This window comes from Phacochoerus africanus, chromosome 3 (genome assembly GCF_016906955.1).
Source record: "Phacochoerus africanus isolate WHEZ1 chromosome 3, ROS_Pafr_v1, whole genome shotgun sequence".
Taxonomy (NCBI): Eukaryota; Metazoa; Chordata; class Mammalia; order Artiodactyla; family Suidae; genus Phacochoerus; species Phacochoerus africanus.
In genome coordinates this window covers 196,320,609-196,336,949 of record NC_062546.1, presented here as the reverse complement: position 1 = coordinate 196,336,949, position 16,341 = coordinate 196,320,609, and the positions used below count along the sequence as shown (strand labels likewise).

The window sequence follows — 16,341 nt, the reverse complement described above, 5'->3', positions numbered from 1 at the left end:
TTAGCGCTGAACCACCCAGCCCTGGGCCCTTTCCATCTGCGACCAGTCTTGCACTTCTGACACTGCACTGCCTTTTCCGTAGGACTGCTGTGTTCATCTGCCTTTTTCCTACCCAGGATTCTTATTCACTTCTGTCTTCCTAAAAAAAAGTGTATCTCCAAAGGTCTCATGAAAGTCACTAGTAATGACATAGAAAGGGAAATTGGGAGGAATGAGAAGCAAAACAAAACCCATTGTACTGAAATCCTATCTTTATAAACAAAGTGTGAGTAGAATTTGGAGATCCACCTAGACCTGTCTCAGGCCATGAATCTCATTGGGAGATGTTGGCAGTAGTGCTTGCAGGAGCTCAGGTCAGAGCCAGTAGGTTTCCAGCCCACCTGTCACCTCTGCACCTATTTCTCCGTCATCCAACTGTGAATGTACCCGGTGAGATTTCATGAAGCCGCAACCCTGAATGGCATTGTTGGGCAAGGGGACGGAGATCCTTTCTTTTTCCAGCTTTTGCATTTTCTGAATTTGCCGTAGGCTCAAGGTAATGACTGCACCGTGTCTAGCTCTTTTTCATGTACACTAGGATGCTGTCAATGTTTGTAAACAATTGAATTGGTTTTGTTTTGTTGTGTTTTGCACTGAGGGAAATGCTACCTGATTAGTAAGGTTTCCTCACATTTGTACCTTTGCAGCGTACTGTGAACCGAGAGGAGCTGTTGAAACAAGCAGAGTCTGTGATGCAGGATCTTGGCAGCTCCCGGGCCATGTTGGAAATCCAGTATGAAAATGAGGTGAGCTTATCCGTGACAGCTTTTAACTTGCTTTGTACTCTTGATAAGATGACGCTAGAGGAGTTCCCGTCGTGGCGCAGTGGTTAACGAATTCAAGTAGGAACCATGAAGTTGCGGGTTCGATCTCTGCTCTTGCTCAAGTGGGTTAAGGATCCGGCGTTGCCGTGAGCTGTGGTGTAGGTTGCAGACGCGGCTCGGATCCCGAGTTGCTGTGGCTTTGGTGTAGGCTGGCAGCTGCAGCTCCGATTCAACCCCTAGCCTGGGAACCTCCATATGCCTCGGGAGCGGCCCAAGAAATGGCAAAAAGCCAAAAAAAAAAGAAAAGAAAAAAAGACACTAGAGTTTCTTGGTCCTCTGAAATCCTGAGATAATTGGGAAATTTGTCTCAAAACTTGAGATTTACTCTTGATGTCTCTTTAATGATTTGTTCTAAATTCTCCATTTTTCGAGGTTAAATTGTATAATAAAAGGTGGTTTTTTCCGTGGCATAAGAGCAGGTATTTGTGTAATCTTTAGGTTGACAAAGTGAAAAGTTTTTAAACATAATTTTCAAAATGTTTGAACTGCTTTTTTTAAAAAATCAGTTTACTGAGATACGACTTCTATGTAATCAGTGCACATATGCTTTTAAGAGATGTGTGCAGTCTGAAACCACTACCACATCAAAATAAAAAAAATCCCATCACTATGGAAAGTCCTTTTAGACCACGTTGCAGTCAGTCCCCAGCCTTCATCACCAGCCTCCAGCAGCCACTGATCTGTTTTCTGTGCTTGCAGTTTTGTCTTTTTTGGAGCATTGTAGCAAATGGAATCATGCAGAATGTAGCCGTCTGTGTTACTCTGCTTTGAGCTAGTTTAATGTTTTTGAGGTTTGTCCATGTTGTTGCCTGTATCAGTTTCCTTTTGTTACTGAGTAAAATTGTACTCGTCTGTTATACGGACACACATACCATCAGGTATTTACCTGGTCATCAGTCGATGCGTGTTTGAGGTGTTGACACTTGTTTTCCAGTAGGAATGATGCTGCTCTGAACCTCTGTGTACACATTTGTGTAGACATTTATTTTTACTCCTCTCGGGTAAAATACTTCAGGGTTGAATTGCTGAGTCAGTGGGTAAGGTCTATTTTGACTTGACAATGAAACACCAAACTGTTTTTCAAAGTAGCTGCCCCCAAGACTTCTGAGACGCTTGTGGACTTAATGCTTCCAAATATCCCAGTATGCTGATTGTTTATTTAAAGTAGCCAATAACTCTGCCTCTGAGTTTTCTCAGCTGTAAAATATGGGCGTGGTTCGACCTCAGGGTTGTGACTGAGTTCATACTGTGAAGGTTTGGGCTGCTGCTGGCTCAGGGGAAGGACTGTGTAGATGCAGCAGTTTAATCTGCAGAGCTGCCTACCGTAAGCCAGGGGCTTCTCATCATGACTTTGAGGTTTCCCTCATTTTCTCAAGCGTTGTCTCCACACTGAGAACTTTGAGGGGTTCCCTCTGTGGCTGGAGTGGGTTAAAAATCTGACTGCAGTTTGGGTGGCTGTGGAGGTGCAGGTTTCATCCCCAGCCCAGCACACTGGGTTAAAGGATCCGGCCTGACCTCAGCCGTGGCTCACATTCAGTCCCTGGCGGGAACTTTCATGTGCTGCGTGTGGGGCCATTAACAAAAAAGAAGAAAGAACTTGGAAAAGTTCCCGTATTCAGTCATCAGCTTGCACATTTTCGGTGGCCGTGTGCTGGGAGGTAGACAGTGTGCTAGGATCCAGGCTGCGCCAGGGTTCCTGTCTTCAGAGGGCTCCAGCGTAGTCGGGGAGACCCAGGACACGTCATGAATGGGTGTGGCGGGCGAGTGGTTTAGGTACCAAGGGAATGAGCCTTTCAGACGAGCACGGGCGGCCGCGAGGAGAGGCCAGCCCTGGAGTGAGACCTTCCTGCGAGAGGGGGAGAGGTAACCATGTGGCCTGGACACAGGATCAGTGGAGAACCGGATCCTGGAGGGAAGGAACCGGAGGTGTTGGGGGGAGCGCCTGACTGCTGGGATGAGACATTTGGATCTTTTGAATCCACCTCAATCGTGTCTGGTGTTCAGAGGATACAATTTACATGCCCAGTTTCTTTTCTTTCTTTTTTTTTTCCTTCCTTTTTAACAGCCACACCCAAAGCATATGGAGGTTTCTGGGCTAGGAGTTGAATCAGAGCTGCGGCCGCTGGCCTACATCACAAGCCACAGCAATGCCAGATCCCAGCCGCATCTGCGACCTACACCACAGCCCACTGCAACACTGCATCCTTAACCCACTGAGCAAGGCCAGGGATCAAACCCACATCCTCATGGATACTAGTCGGGTTTTTAATCCATTGAGCTGCAGTGGGAACTCATAAAGCTATGAGACCTTTGCTCTGGCTGACTTAGTCTCCTTGGTTATTTAAACATGCTTTTTCTACTTTTTTCAGTCCAACATATTTTTCTCTTTTCTCTCTTATCCTTCATGCCTCTGTTCAAATTGCATCTTAAACGAAACCCAGACAAGTTCAGAAGAGTATCACACTGCTCGGTCCACAGATCAGGATTGAAGTGTTGATATAGAAGTCACAGTTTTATCATCTTCATTGATGAGTCTTATCCGATGACTTTGGAAAAGATACCACGAGCCGACCTGATTGGGGAAGCAGGGTTGGAAGGAGTGCTGGCCTCATATATGCTTAGGGCCTCGGGTTGTAAACCAGAATCAACCATATAGTGAGCTGTACTCAACCATATATATTCAGCACCATATAGTGCTGCTGTTAGGAAGACTTTGTAACTAGCTCGAGAAGAATCCTAGTCCAGAGATGTCAAGACTGAATGGCCTCCATACGTGATTCCCAGGGAAGGCTAAGCAGCCTCTGGGCTCAGAGAACCACCCAAGCAAGCCCCAGGGTTCGGGTTGCAAATGATCCAGCCTCCAGGATGCTGAACGGTTAGGAGCATGGACTCTGGAGCCTGGTGCTGCCACCTGCTCGCTGTGTGAAGTTGGGCATCTTATGTAAATTCCGTGCTATGCCAGCAAAGGGCGCAATAAGTGTACTCCCTCATTTCTGTTGTTAGAATGCCTAATTGGGCCAAAGCACAACATTATCTGTCACACAGTATTTTCTATTATATAAGTGTTACTAGCTTTTGAAAGAAAAAACTTTCAAATAGGAAAAAGTTTCAAATAAGACAACTTATCAAACTTTTTCATTTTTCGGTGTTTTTGTTTCTAGAGCTTTAGTGCTTTTTCTTCCTGTCAGGGAGGGAGACGTTTTCCTCTCCCTTCTAGGTTCTTCTGGCTGGTCTAAGAATGAAGTTGACATGAGACAGCTTAACAGGAAAAAGTCAGAGACCTAGCAAGTCTCCAAAATAGCCAGAGCCCTCCTCTTAAATACCATCCTCAGCCCAAGACAAACGACGATGTTGGGGTAGCGGTTTGGGACTTCCAGGGGGAAAGGCAGTTCTCATGGGGGCGGAAAAGCAGACGGTCGGTAGATAGGTGTTTGCGGGGCCAGGCAGAGATGGTGGGACACAGGGTGGACTCTGCGCTCCAGACCCTGTTTTCCCCCAGATAGCTCTGTTCCAGGAACAGCCGCTTTCTCTCAGTGCTTTTGGGCAGTTAGGAGTAAGTTTTTTCTTTTCTTTCTTTCTTTTTTTTTTGTCTTTTTGCCATTTTTTGGGCCGCTCCCGCGGCATGTGGAGGTTCCCAGGCTAGGGGTCAAATCGGAGCTGTAGCCACGAGCCTACGCCAGAGCCACAGCAACGCGGGATCCGAGCTGTGTCTGCAACCTACACCACAGCTCACGGCAACCTCAGATTGTTAACCCAACTGAGTAAGGGCAGGGATCGAGCCCGCAACCTCGTGGTTCCTAAGTCGGATTCGTTAACCACTGCGCCACAACGGGAACTCCAGGAGTAAGTTTTTTCTGAGTCTTACAGGCCTTAGCTTTTTTCCAGCTGGGAATAATCTGCATGCCAAAAAAACAAAAACAAAAAAACACTTGGAGGTGGCGCATTTTGTACCCCTGCATTCCTTTAAAAACAAGTGGACCTATCTTTTCAGTGGAGTGAGCTGGGTAGAATAAAGATCCCTGAAAAAATCAAGTTGACCTACAGGGTTGCTGGCCAGCCCGGGGCAGGGGTGACTTGCCAGAGCAGGTGTGTGCTGGTCCCTCTGCCCTCAAAGACTTGCTGTGATAAAAGTGTATCCAGTGCCAGTTAATATTTTATGTTAAGTCTGTTTTACCTTCAGAAATAAGTATTTGGATGAAAGGGAAAAAAAAAAAAAAACAGGTGGATCTGATCTATGACTTCTCTTTAGCCTGGGATAGGTATGCCGAAAGGAGACAGGCTTAACTGGCTTTAGAGCACCATCTGGTGGACTCCAGGTGTTACTGCAGTTTTTTCTTTGCTTCCTCCAGCGCTCAGTGGAGAACAAAAAAGTCCTCGCTGTCACGGAGCTTTGGGGAGGCTGATACACACACACACACACACACATGCACGCACGCACGCACTCAGGTACGTGTATGTGTTAGGATGTGTGCTGAAGAAAACTAAAGCCAAATAAAAAGAGCCTGCTGGGGAAGGGGATAGGGTGGTGCAAGCAACAGTCCTTATTATCTGGGGCAAAGACTCTCTCTTAGCCAAAGAAAAGAGAAGCAAAAGCCCTGGGGCAGAATTCCCGGCCTGTTGAAGGGTGACAGGGCTAGAAGCAGGAGTCAGGATCACGTGGGTCTCCTGGACATGCGGGCCGAGCCGAGAACTTGGGCCCATGCTCCTGTCGGGGAGCCCAGGAGGGGGTGGAGGAGTGCTGTGAACGCGGGTGGTGTGAGGATCAGCCTCGCGCTGTGAGAGCGGGGAGGCCGTGAGGCGGGGAGAACGCGCCTGCAGAGAGGCCCCGCCAGGGCCGACAGGGATGCCGCCGTGAGCACTTTAGAAGGTACTTGGAGGGGGCGGGCTCACGGTGTTTAACAGCAGGTTGTCAGGTGGGGCAGAAGGAAGAGAAGGGCCGCGGATGGCTCCGCAGGCTGTGCCAGCGCCAGTGCCAGTGCCAGCTGTGGGATTCCAGCAGACGCCGAGCTGGGTCAGGAAAGCATCACCAGGTCCAAACAGGTCACTGTCAGGAAAGTGACAGTTAACCATTTGCTGGATGACATCTAATCTTTTAAGCTCGAGGGGGTGCTTTTTTTTTTTTTTTTAAAGAGTAACTGATAATGGCGAAGCAATGCCTGTTACTTGCAGGTAACCACCAAGTGGCGTGAAACACAGCCTTCCTGACGGGGCTGAGGTTCGATGAAGCTGATACGCTATGGTATTAACAGGTCGTGAGCTGCGGGTCTAATTTACGGTGTGATTGACAGAACTTGAAGGCGTGACCAGGTTGTGAGCACTGCCCAGGGTCACGTGCCTCGCAGAGGAGGGCTTTGCTGCAGGGCTGTGCCGTCCGTCGTCTTTGGAGCTTGTTTAAAACCACCAGTTCCCAGGCTGTTAAACCAGACCTAGCAAATGAGAATCTTGCAGATATGCCCACCCGCTCACATGCCTTTTGGTAAAAGCCTCTGGCGATTCCAGGGCACCATGGGTCTGAAGAAGCCCTGGCACTCTCTCTGGGGCTGAGTCAGCCCTGTGCTTGCCGGTGTGTGTTCAGACCTTCCTTTTTTGTGTTGTAGTCAACCAGCCTCTGTTGAGTGGCTGCTGTGTGCCCAGGTGCTGTAAAATGTAAGTTCTAGAAAAGGAGCAGAGTCGCTGTTTGGGCAGAGAAAGTGGCTGCTCCTGAGGAGAGGACACTCGAGTCGGTTTTAGGGCAGCAGTTCGCCCAACAGAGAACGAGAAAGGGATCCATTCCACGCGGTGCTGTCTGTTGCCTGAGGGCAAGGGCTCTTAGCAGTATGCAAGCTTCAGCCAGATGACTGAAGGGCGGCGCTAGGGAGTAGGAAGTGGAGGAGGGTTCCCCAGGGACCAGGACTGAGGGAGGACAGCCGGGACAGTTTGGGACGGCCCCTCTGATACAGCCCCATAAACAGTTGCCTTAGTGTCTGCATTGCCAAAAGGCTGGCAGGTTTAAAAGCAAACAAACAAACAAAAGCCCAAATTCTGAAATTTCGGTTGTTCTCTTTCTTTCCCCTGCAGGTTGGCACAGGGCTTGGGCCTACACTGGAGTTTTATGCACTTGTATCTCAGGAACTACAGAGAGCTGACCTGGGTCTCTGGAGAGGTGAAGAAGTAACTCTTAGCAATCCAAAAGGTAAGGTAACCTGTGAATTCAGACCAGAGCGAGGGGCCGGAGAAGTCATTAACTATGTTTAACTTGGAGTAGAGGGCCAGGCGCTCTGGCTTAATTCTTTTCCCCTTTGTTTTCTCCTGTATCACATGAGCGAGGCCCCTCCAGTTCCAGAGGGCGGCTTCATTCTGTGGTCTACTTTCCGGTTTTGTGATTATTGAATTTCTGAGATGTTCTTAGTTACTGGGTGTTGTCTTCTTTTGGGAAAAACAGCACCTAAAGTTTGGCGATTTACTCATTTTCCAGGAAGCCAAGAAGGGACCAAGTATATTCAAAACCTCCAAGGCCTGTTTGCACTTCCCTTTGGTAGAACAGCTAAGCCAGCTCATATCGCAAAGGTTAAGATGAAGTTTCGCTTCTTAGGAAAATTAATGGCCAAGGCTATCATGGATTTCAGATTGGTAAGTTTAGAATTACTTGCGTTTTCCGCGGTTGTTTTGTCCCTGTGTTCTCTGACAGCACCAAAATCCTCTGCACTTGACACTGTTTTAAAACGGTGCTTCCTAAGCCTTAATGTGAAGGTTTTGAATTGCTTGGAAAATTGTTTAACAAGTCAGTTTTGGTTCAGCAGTTCATGGGTCAGGCCCACGTTTCCACATTTTCTTAGCAGCAGCAGCCAGGTGATGCCCAAGTGCCAGTCTGTGGACCATTCCCTCAGGAGCAAGGCTTCAGAGAATCAGGCAACATTCGAGGTGGTGTTAGGTATAGATTTTTGGTTCATCAGGAAAGCATGAGCAGGTAGCTAAACTGTAGTAGATTTCCATTAGACGCAGGAGTGAAAGTAACCCGAGAAGTTAGCAGTAGTCACAGAGATTTGAATATTTCTGGACTTTTTTTTCTTTTCTCTTATTTTCTGAGATACTTTGTCAGTGTGTGTAAGACATTTTCATCTTACATGTCAAATTCACAAGCTTACAATTTTGCTATAGCTGAAAAATGAGCTGTTAATCAGTTACTTTAGAGGTTCCATTTTTCAACTTACATTAATTTGTTCTTTTAAATTCTTGTTTCTGAATATGTATATATTATTATATATAGTCTATATATTATTATATAGACTATATAGTCTATATATTATTATATAGACTATATAGTCTATATAATAATATATATATTCAGAAGCAAGAATTTATATAAGAATTTATATATTATTATATAGACTATATAGTCTATATATTATTATATAGACTATATAGTCTATATAATAATATATATATATTCAGAAGCAAGAATTTATATATTATATATATATAATTATATATAGTCTATATAATAATATATATATTATTATATAGACTATATAGTCTATATATTATATAGACTATATATTATTATATAGATATATTATTATAATATATATATTATTATATAGACTATATAGTCTATATATTATTATATAGACTAAAGTAGAATTAAGTTCACTTGGTCCAAATAGAGTGAGGTTTCCGCTAAATATCTCTTGGTGTTGAGGTCCTTTTTTTTTTTTTTTTGTCTTTTTGTCTTTTTGTCCTTTTAGGGCTACGCCAGTAGTTCCCAGGTTAGGGGTCTCATCAGAGCTGTTGCTGCCTGCCACAGCCACAGCAACACCAGATCCGAGCCTCATCTGAGGCCTACACCACAGCTCACAGCAGTGCCAGATCCTTAACCCACTGAGTGAGTCCAGGGATTGAACCCGCAACCTCATGATTCCTAGTCAGATTCCTTTCCACTGCGCCACGACGGCAACTCTGAGGTCCTTTCGGTGAATGTATATCCGTCATTGAAAACTTCCTTTTTAGGGTCAGTTCTTAAATAGGAATCTTCAGTGTTCTACATTTTCCAGTGTCAAGGCCCCAAGTTAAGTTTAAATGGGGACAATTTCTTCTTACGAGTGACTCAGTCCCCCAATTTTTTTTATCTTGGGATACCTTGACCCTTTAAGATGGCCTCTTGAGGTGTCACTTGAAGAATTGAGGCAGTTCTGGAAGCTTAATGTGACTGTTGAAATGCTTGGCCTCCCCTCACAGGTGGACCTTCCCCTGGGCTTACCTTTTTATAAGTGGATGCTCCGGCAAGAAACTTCGCTGACATCACACGATTTGTTTGACGTTGACCCGGTTGTAGCCAGATCCGTGTATCACCTAGAAGACATCGTCAGACAGAAGAAAAGACTTGAACAGGATAAATCCCAGGTGGGCTTAGAAGATGAGGAGACAGTTAAGCAGATCAGTTTCTTACTGTAGAAAGATGAGGTCTTTGTTAAGTGATTTGTATTTGGCCCAGTTATTATTTTATATTGGGAAAATTTAATTTTTATTATAGTAACTGAAACATGTGACTTTACAGTGAGTGAGATGACCTGTAGTAACCGCAGGTGATGAAAAAACAGCTAGATTAGAATAAAATGTACCCCTAATTGAAACCATAGGGCTCTTGTCTATTACTCTTTAGACGGACACCATGTATCTGGGCAGATACTGTCTCATACGAGTTCTTTTAATAAGCAATTAAATCAGTAAGGCCTTTTTGGGACAGATTGATTTTTCCAGAAAGATGGCTTAATTTAGGAACCGTCCGTTTGTTTCTAGAGAGGTCTCAGATATTTTAAAGGTCACGCATGGTAGGTGCCACGGTTTCTTGGTAACGTCTTTGTTAGATCTCAGGGGTAACCTTGAGCTTTATGTCATTAATGCATATTTTTATATGTCAACAAAATTAAATCATTTGGTTCATTGTGACAGTAGGAGTGGTTCTGTATCTGACATTGGAAGAAGACAAAGTTGAATTTTAAAAAGGGGCGTAGAGTCAGACATTTTATATCAGGGCAGTTGTAAAATGGGAGTTTATTGCAACACAAACATAAAACTTGGGGGAGTTACATTGTTTGACAAACGCCTCCTCCCACCTCTTTTTTGAAAGACCAAAGAGAGTCTGCAGTATGCATTGGAAACCCTGACTATGAACGGTTGCTCAGTGGAAGATCTAGGGCTGGACTTCACGCTGCCAGGATTCCCCAACATCGAGCTGAAGAAGGGCGGCAAGGACATACCCGTTACCATCCACAACTTAGAGGAGTATCTCAGAGTACGTGGCGCCGCGTCCAGGGGGGGACGGCGGCTTGGCTCGGGGGGTGCCTGGGCGGGCTTCAGACAGCAGCCCGCCCCCTGGCGACTGCGCGCGCCGCCTGGAGACCTTGGAGGCCTGGCCTCACCGCACGAAGTCCCTCTTCCAGGCCTTAGGCTCTGTCTGCTCTTATTTCCCCGTGTCTGATAGAACCTTGAACCTTGAATGCTGTCTAATAACATCACGTGCTCTTGATTTAAGAAGAAATCAGCGGAAAGGAGCCATCACTTGGGTTCTCACTAAACTGCATCCCCACCTTTCTGTCAAGCCACCTCATGACCTAATTGCCTTTAATGCTCCTGTGTACACATGCGTGCACGCCTGCCATGATTCTTGACCATGTTTGTTAAATTAAGGAAAAACACGTTTACATGGAATATATTCAATTATAGATATTGAATATAAATTATATATGTATACATATAGGCTGCATCTGTGGCATGTGGACGTTCCAAGGCCGGGATCGAACCTGTGCCCCAGCAGTGAAACTCTGGATCCTTAATCCACTGTGCCACAAGGGAACTCTGCTAATTTATTTTGAATTACAGGCTAGATAAGTCTACTGATTATCATACTTATGGAACTTTCTTTTAGCTTATTCCTGACATTGAAAGGAAAGAGCACTAAGTTCAAGACAAAACGCCACCTAGACCTAGACCTGAGTTTTTCAGTAACTTTGGGGTTTCGTGGGATTTTTGGGGTTTTGTTTGTTTTTTTGTCTTTTGTCTTTTTAGGGCCGCACCTGCAGCGTAGGAAAGTTCCCAGGCTAGGGGTCGAATCAGAGCTAGAGCCGCCGGCCTGCAACACAGCCACAGCAACATCAGATTCGAGGCTGCGTCTGCAACCTACGCCACAGCTCGTGGCAGTGCCAGATCCTTAACCCACTGAGCGAGGCCAGGGATCAAGCCCGCAGCCTTGGATTCATGTCCACTGCACCACAACGGGAACTCCTTACTGCGGGATTTTAGATAGAGCGCCTGAAGAATGTCAGCTCCAGTGGGTTCCTCAGTTTGAGGGAGATGATTACACAGGACCTCTGCATTCGGTCTCGCTCACAGTTCTGTGATTCGCAAGTCACCCCTTAATCGCCAGTAGGACTATGTTCTCATACTTCCTGCTCTGAGAAAGCTGGCCTTCCATCTTACCAGTAAATGCTGCATTAACCCCAGGTTAAGGTTGTCTGAAAATAATTTGTAATAGTATCTGTTTTTCTAGCAGCCAAACACTTGTTTTCATTTTTATCTGAATGGGTTCTCTCTTTCTGAATCCAGGGGGTTCGCCAGAGTCACTGGCGACTGGGAACTGTTGGCCCAGTAACAGATGCTTTCTGTTACCCTTCAGTTTCCTGTGACTGCATTCCCGAGTTGGCCTTTTTCTAAGCAGAGGCACATAGCGCAGAGAGAGAGGGTTCTAAGAACTTTTAACAGGATTTAGAACTAAACGTTGTACATTAAAAACTAAAAATACTTAACAGTTGGTAGTTGGGACTCTTGAAACGTCTTTAATTCTCAATAACATTTTATCCTCTTGGGAAATCTCATCTGCTTCTCATCTGGTAAGGCCGCGTACACCTCTGTACCATAGGTATTTTATGTAAGCAAACTTTTTAAACCCACTCCGTAGAAATGCACATGACGTTTTTTACATTTTCTTATTGGCCAGACCCTGAATTAGAAGTTGAGCTGTCTAATCTTTCACTCATGCAGTTTCCTGGGAGATGTTTTAAAGACTTGATTGGTTTTTGAGTGATCAGGAAGGTGCTTCACTGTACTTTGCCAAATATGAAGTAAGAAAGAGACGTGAAATTTTGTCACCACTTTTAAAAGACTTTTCTTTTTGCAGCTGGTTATATTCTGGGCACTGAATGAAGGCGTTTCCAGGCAGTTCGACTCATTCAGAGATGGCTTCGAGTCAGTCTTCCCGCTCAGTCACCTGCAGTACTTCTATCCCGAAGAGGTGAGCGGCTCGCGTGTAAAGGAGGTGGTCCCTCTCCCGTGCTGCCCCTGTGACCGTCTCAGCGCTCTTGAGTCACACCCCGTGTCCAGCTGACAGCAGTGTGGTGGATGAGTATTAAGTGTCATAGAAATAGTTGGGATCCATGTGATGCAGTCGTAATGTAAACAGAGAGTGGGATCCGTGTGCCACGGAGCCAGCGTAGCCTCCTTGTCCTCGGCGGCAAGCAGGAATTGGGTTTCCATACGGCGGGGGCCGGGCAAGGAAAGCTCATGGCCCGTCGTGAGGACAGTGATGCTGGGGAGGTTACCTTCAACATGGATGGAAGTTGTAAGTCAATGTTGCGGATTTTCTAATTGACAATCGAAAGAACTCATGAGACGGGAATAAATGAGGTTATGTATGCGTAGGTTTTTTCCCAGTCATCTTAAAATGCAACAAGAATCTCAAAGCCCCCTCACTTGAGAGGTCTGGAAGGTGTTAGCTCTCTCCAGGCGGGAAGGCTTTTTGTGTCATTTTTGAGTACCAGCTTTGGACTCTGCCTTTATTCCTGGCTGAATCTGGAAAGTTGTAAATGACTTGGCTTTTTTGTCTCTTTGATTTGCTGCTTATGGTGTACCTGGCACCTGTGGGCACTGAGGGCCACCTGGAATTGAAAAGTCTTGCTTTTGGAATTGGATCCTGGTCCCCACTGCTTGTGTGACCTTAACCAAGGTTTTGTATCTGATCTGACTGGCTCGTTTGTAAAATTGGGATAACCTCTGTCTTCTCCAACAAGACACATAAAGAACATGGCAGTGAGTGACACAGAGTGGAGGGCAGGCTTCACGTACCAAGTGGATCTCCTCAGAGTGTGCGAGTCATGCCACAGACGGGCGGTCAGCCAGGGAGAGGATGGCCGAATTGGGGCCTGACGTTAGTTTTTCCAAGGACACGCAGGCATTTCTTGCTTTCTGATACAATGGCCAGCTTGGCCCCACACAACCCAGACAACCACGTGGCACACAAGTGCGACCACCTTCCCACCTGCTGGGTCTTAGTTCTCCACGTCTCTCTCCAACTCGGTGTTCTCTCTCAGCTTCTGGTGTTGTGTGCCCTTGTGTTTCTAAAGCCAGGATTTATAAAAAAAAATCTTCCTGGTTAAAAGGTAGATGATCACGTTAAAGCCTCCAAAGAAATGAGGAGAATTAGGAAAACTTAAACCAGGGTTGGTCCCCGGTATGTTTTGTGTCAGATGAAAGGCGCCTCTAGAACCTAGTCCCTGCAGAGGGGCAGGGCACCTCTTACTGTGCAGCTGAAGAGGAGACTGAACCGCTGACGATATTAGAAGAGCACGTTGTATAAGGAGTACGAAGCGGAAGTTTCCAGGCTGCTGGAGACCTTTATATCGGCTGCGCGTGCCACACAACACGACACGTGGCCTGCATTTTCTCTGGGTTTTGTAACCATGTCCGTAGTCATTTGTCGCCCTTGTTTCCACACAGCTGGACCAGCTCCTGTGTGGCAGTAAAGCGGACACCTGGGATGCCAAGACTCTGATGGAGTGCTGCAGGCCGGACCACGGCTACACGCACGACAGGTGAGCCCTGGGCTCTGCTGCTGCTTCCGCCCGCTGTTCAGGAATCTGCTGATACGTGTGTGCACTCTCTCATCCCACACACACACACACACACACACACACACACACTCACTCTCTTACACAGAGACCACTGAGAACTTCGTCTGCCTATTAAAGGAGGCTTTCTGATATCTTGGCTTTATTTCTCTCAAGACTGCAAAGGACGTTTGTTCTTGTTTGTTTTTTTGCCCCAAATATTTCTGTGAAAATCGGCAGTGGGGGGAAAGGTTGGGAATCCAGGTGACCCCATTACCCATTTTTATGTAAAGGGAAAACATCTCTACAATTCTAGATAGGTCCTACAACAGTACTCATTCCGTTTGAATTTCAGCTATAACAACAAACAAACTTGGGGATTCATATGTGGTCATAGTTCCATTCGATAGTCTCTAGCTAATTGTGAGAGTCAAAACTATCTTTTAATATGATGAAATAATTTTGGTGTATTTATTTCTGTTGTAGTCGAGCTGTGAAGTTCTTGTTTGAGATTCTCAGTAGTTTTGATAATGAGCAGCAGAGGTTATTTCTCCAGTTTGTGACAGGTAGCCCGAGATTGCCTGTTGGAGGTGGGTACTCTATTAATTTATTATAGTCATGTGTGCGTGTGTGTGTGTGTCTGTGTGTGTGCATCGGGGGTGGGGGACTTCAGTGCCAGTAGCAGAATAGTCTTTGTGTGACCTGTGTGCCTCTTAGTTATTCAGTATCAGGAGGTTCCTAGGTTTTCCATTTGTTTGCGCTGTAGTGAGAGATTCACTGGCTGAGCCGTTCATAGGGGTTATCTTCAACACACTGAAATAGGGTGCCTCGTGTACCCGCGATGCCTTTTCTCTATGTAAAATTGGACTCCTCAGGCCTTTGTATATTATAAGCTCTCAGATGAGTCAGATGTGAAGGCACTCTGAAGCCTGGTTTTGGCTGAAACGAGTCCTAGTATGAGTTGAGTTGGCACTCTGTTTTAAAAGCACGAGCACAGCATAAAGACAGTTGCCTCCCTGTGGCACAGTGGCTTTTGATGGTAGGCGAAACAGATACCCGGTGCAAGCTGTCAGTGTATCTTGAGCGTGTGGATTTCATGGTCAAGCGAGAACCTCCCTCCTGTGTGAGGTCGTGCTGAGCGGCAGAGCGGGGCGATGTCGCAGAAGGTCATAGATGCGAGGGGGGCCCCCTCGCCGAGCTCCCAGGCCAATGCTCGTGGCGGATGAGACTGCTTTTCCCTGGGCCGGCCGGCGGGGCCCCCCGTGAGCTCACCGCGCTCCCTGGTCCTTCTTCCCTCCCTCTCAATCAGGCTTCCGGAGTTTGAATCCACCTCTGACAATTGTCCGGAAGACATTCGAATCCACGGAGAATCCAGACGACTTCCTGCCCTCTGTAATGACCTGTGTGAACTATCTTAAGTTGCCGGACTATTCGAGCATCGAGATCATGCGGGAGAAGCTGTTGATGGCGGCAAGGGAAGGGCAGCAGTCGTTCCATCTGTCCTGATCACAACGAGGAACGCGGTGTCTGCCTGTTACAGCAAAAGAGAAAAATCATGATTTCTTTTCTAAATGTATCACCTGAGTCAAGGAAACATGTTACGCCTTCTTGTTGTAGGAAAAACAGCTCGCAGATTATACAAGAGACACTTGGTTCATATTCATTCATGGCCCCATGGACTTAAAGTGATCAGGCCCTAAAACGTTGTTGTGATGAGGTTTCTTTAGCAAGTTCTTGTTTAAATTATCATTTATTTGATGAGTGAAGTTTTTAACTTGCTTTGCTGTGTGAAAATTTAAAAAAAAAAAAAAGGATGTTTTTCCAGGCTGATACAATAAATGTCGCTGTGCAGTTTAATCCTGGGCTGTGTGTATCCATCTAGCTAAGTCTGCAGTTTTGTTTCCTCCAAAGACAAGTCATGTACGTAAGTACAGAAATTCAGGCTGACGTGTATTTGACACACACGGTCTCGTGGCTTAGCTCTGTGTGCCTGTCACCCCCCGGAGTTCCCCGCCCCATCCATCCGTGTCTGTCTGTGCAGCCGACAGGGTCCTCTGCAGACGGCGCCCACGCCGGGACATCTGCCCGAGCCACGGGCTTTCGCTGTTCCGCGCTCTCTCTCAAATTCAGACGAGAGTTAGAATTCATGGAACCTCGACGTATGTTGTCGATCTACCTTGAGCCTTTGTAACTAAGCAGCCTTCTCCTAGAGCTTCGTCTGAAAGCGGTTGGGTATTGCCGGCCCCGCACCAGCGAGGCGCTTCGGCCTGTTCACACGGCGAGGCCCGCGGCCACTGCCCCTGGAGCAGAGGCGGGGAGAGCGCGTTCGTTTCTGTTGCGTCTGCCACTCGGGCCGGCCAGGATGTGTTCCTCTACGGCCGGAGCGCCTTGGATCGCTGTAGGGTTTTCAACAACCTGAGCCGTTTTCCTTCCCTGTTGGCGTAAAAAAGGACGTCCCCCTCGTTTCTTGTCCCCCATGTCCTTGCGTCACCCCGCTCGCTCCCAGGACTCACTCGGGACAGACAGACAGCTCAGCCTTCGTCTCCGCACAGACACAAGCACCTGCGAGCAGTGCTCTGTCCAGTTGTTCTATGTGCTGATTTCTCAAATCTGCAATAATT

General features: G+C 46.6%; 1 protein-coding gene across 14 annotated transcripts in view; it reads left to right on the top strand.

Annotated features, from left to right (window-relative positions):
• The window catches only part of TRIP12 (thyroid hormone receptor interactor 12), a 153,617-nt gene extending 138,040 nt beyond the window's left edge, over positions 1–15,577 (top strand). For all 14 annotated transcript variants that reach the window (XM_047773702.1, XM_047773703.1, XM_047773700.1 and 11 more), the window contains 9 exons: positions 687–785; positions 6,921–7,035; positions 7,318–7,472; positions 9,078–9,242; positions 9,970–10,134; positions 12,016–12,129; positions 13,611–13,705; positions 14,207–14,310; positions 15,030–15,577. In XM_047773702.1, the coding sequence (XP_047629658.1) occupies positions 687–785; positions 6,921–7,035; positions 7,318–7,472; positions 9,078–9,242; positions 9,970–10,134; positions 12,016–12,129; positions 13,611–13,705; positions 14,207–14,310; positions 15,030–15,226 (1,209 nt within the window). In that variant the 3' untranslated portion in view covers positions 15,227–15,577. The remainder of the gene's footprint in view (positions 1–686; positions 786–6,920; positions 7,036–7,317; positions 7,473–9,077; positions 9,243–9,969; positions 10,135–12,015; positions 12,130–13,610; positions 13,706–14,206; positions 14,311–15,029) is intronic.
• Positions 15,578–16,341: the final 764 nt, after the last annotated feature.